Source organism: Dermacentor silvarum, chromosome 2, assembly GCF_013339745.2.
Source record: "Dermacentor silvarum isolate Dsil-2018 chromosome 2, BIME_Dsil_1.4, whole genome shotgun sequence".
Taxonomy (NCBI): Eukaryota; Metazoa; Arthropoda; class Arachnida; order Ixodida; family Ixodidae; genus Dermacentor; species Dermacentor silvarum.
Genome location: NC_051155.1, coordinates 116,917,653 through 116,920,457, shown reverse-complemented (window position 1 = coordinate 116,920,457; position 2,805 = coordinate 116,917,653). Strand labels below are relative to the sequence as shown.

At 58.9% G+C, this 2,805-nt stretch overlaps 1 protein-coding gene across 1 annotated transcript; it reads right to left on the bottom strand.

Annotated features, from left to right (window-relative positions):
• Positions 1–234: 234 nt before the first annotated feature.
• Positions 235–2,526, bottom strand: LOC125943514 (uncharacterized). The gene is made up of 2 exons (XM_049662863.1): positions 2,351–2,526; positions 235–1,600 (listed from the first exon to the last, which is right to left on the bottom strand). The coding sequence occupies exons 1-2, from the start codon at positions 2,524–2,526 to the stop codon at positions 235–237; spliced, it is 1,542 nt and encodes a 513-aa protein (XP_049518820.1).
• Between the last annotated feature and the right edge of the window lie 279 nt (positions 2,527–2,805).

Genomic DNA, 2,805 nt, shown 5'->3' with positions numbered 1-2,805 from the left:
AACACGGGCCAGGTGTCACCAGGTTCTGGGAGAGGCAGCAGAAAACCTGGCCGATATCCTGGTGGTGGTCATTATCCTGGTGGTGGTCACTATCCTGCTGGCAGACCTATCCCCGGAGGCGGACACATACCAGGGGCCCAGCACATACCTAGTGGTGGTGGTGGACACGTCCCTGGTAGCGGGCCGGCACCAGGCAGTAGACACGTACCTGGTGGACAGGTGCCTAGTGGCAGACTAGTCCCTGGAAGAGGTAGAATCCCTGGAGGTGGTCACGGCCCTGCTAGTGGACGCATTCCTGGCCGCGCACCTGTCCCTGGAAGTGGGCGCGTTCCAAGCAGTGGGCAAATTCCTGGTGCTGGAGGCGCTCCCGGAGGTGGACAAGTACCGGGGGGTAGACCCTCTCCTCCCAGTGGACGCGTTCCTAGCACTGGACCAGTTCCTGGCGGGGGAAACGTGCCAGGTGGCGGAGTGCCTGGTGGCGGACAGGCGCCAGGCAGCGGACCCGTCCCTGGTGGCAGACCCGTCCCAGGAAGTGGGCAAATCCCTGGAGGTGGGCACGGCCCTGGTCATGGACGCATCCCAGGAAGCGGGAACATCCCTGGAGGTGGGCAGGTCCCTGGTGGTGTCCACCCTGGCCGTATCCCAGGCCGCGCACCTGTCCCAGGGGTTGGGCGCATCCCAGGCAACAGACAAATCCCTGGTGCCGGAGGAGTTCCAGGAGGTGGACAAGTGCCTGGTGGTAGACCAGCCCCAGGCAGTGGACCCGTCCCAGGTGCTGGACGAGTCCCAGGAAGTGGTAACATCCCTGGAGGCGGACACCTCCCTGGTGGTGTCCACCCTGGCGGTGTCCCAGGCCGCGGTCCTGTCCCTGGTGGTGCGCGGGTCCCAGGCAGCGGTCCCGTCCCTGGTGGCCGACCCGTCCCAGGAAGCGGACAAATCCCTGGAGGCGGGCGCGGTCCTGGCGGCGGACGCATCCCTGGAGGCGGGAACATTCCTGGAGGCACGCACGTCCCTGGCGGTGTCCACCCTGGTGGTGTCCCAGGTCGCGGACCTGCCCCTGGTGGTGGTGGGCGTATCCCAGGCAGCGGACCCGTCCCTGGTGGCCGACCCGTCCCAGGAAGCGGACAAATCCCTGGAGGCGGGCACGGTCCTGGTGGTGGACGCCTCCCAGGAAGCGGGAACATCCCTGGAGGGGCGCACGTCCCTGGCGGTGTTCACCCTAGTGGTGTCCCAGGCCGCGGACCTGTCCCTGGTGGTGGTGGGCGCGTCCCAGGCAGCAGACAACCTGGTGCAGGAGGAGTTCCCGGAGGTGGACAAGTGCCTGGTGGTAGACCCGCCCCAGGCAGTGGACCCGTCCCGGGTGCTGGACGAGTCCCAGGAAGCGGGAACATCCCTGGAGGCGGGCACATCCCTGGCGGTGTCCACCCTGGTGGTGTCCCAGGCCACAGGCCTGTCCCTGGTGCTGGACGAGTCCCAGGCAGCAGACCAATACCTGGTGCTGGAGGAGTTCCTGGAGGTGGACAAGTGCCTGGTGGTAGACCCGCCCCAGGCAGTGCACAAGTCCCTGGTGCAGGACGAGTTCCGGGTGGGGGACACTTGCCTGGTGGTGGACAGGCTCCAAGCAGCACACACGTGCCTGGTGCCAGACCTATTCCAGGTAGATACCGTTTCAACTTGCAGCTGCTCTCCGTGTGAAAGCTTATCACCACGCTAGGCAATCTGGTAAAAGTGGACAAATCTGCCATTGTTTCTCTACGACGTTCTCCACTCGCAGCGGCTGTTGATTTTTATCCGTCTATGTTTTGTTCCCTTAATCGAGTGCTGAGCTAAGTAGCACTTCACCAGCGGTCATGCCTGCCATCATAGTTACTGCTTATTCCACGCACAGTATACATTTCAAGCTACAACGCAAGCGAGTTTATTTGTTGCTCTCCTTCAACTGAATAAAGTAAAAAGATTGGCATTCTTTACTGCTTCCTAATTTAACTCTATGATCCACCCTTAAATACATTTTTGGATGTACCGTGAGAAGGCATCGTCAAAAAGGTATATTGACACGAGAGTGAAAATTACACCTATAAACTTCGTTCACCAAGTTTACGCATTGGAAGCAGACAAGCGTAGAACGTACAAAAGACAGTGACGATGCCGTTTGCAAAGTATTACTCCGATGTACGTCGCGAAACCAGCTTTAACTTCAAGAAGCCCGCATAACCTTATTATCAAAGGAGGTACTTTATCTGAAAGGGTTACGCGGGATGCCACTTTCACGTCAGCCCCTCTGCCGATAGCGCCCAAATAGTCAGTAGCAGACAGTTACGTAGTGACGTAACATGGTGTAGGCCCTCACCAAGATGGGGGAGAAGGCAGGAGAGGATGGCTGCTTGCGGGTGCTGGTTGAGACAGCGGGGAGCTCTGTGCTGCTGAGAGCCTGGACTTCGCCTGCTGAGGTGTTTGATCAAATCCCACACTATCAAATCCCACACAAGGCGATCTTGACTTGGGACCAATAACGCGGATCGTCATACAAGCTATTGCTGAGATGGTGGACCACATTCAAAAGTAATTTTATCCGCCATGGCTGCTTAGCGGCTATGGCGTTGGGCTGCTGAGCCCGAGGTCATGGGATTGAATCCCGGCCACTACGACCGCATTTCGTTGGGGGCGTAATGCGAAAACCCCCGTATACTTAGATTTAGGTGCACGTTAAAGAACCCCAGGTGGTCCAAATTTTCCGGAGTCCCCCACTACGGCGTGCCTCATAATCAGATAATCGTGGTTCTGGCACGTAAAACCCCATAAAAA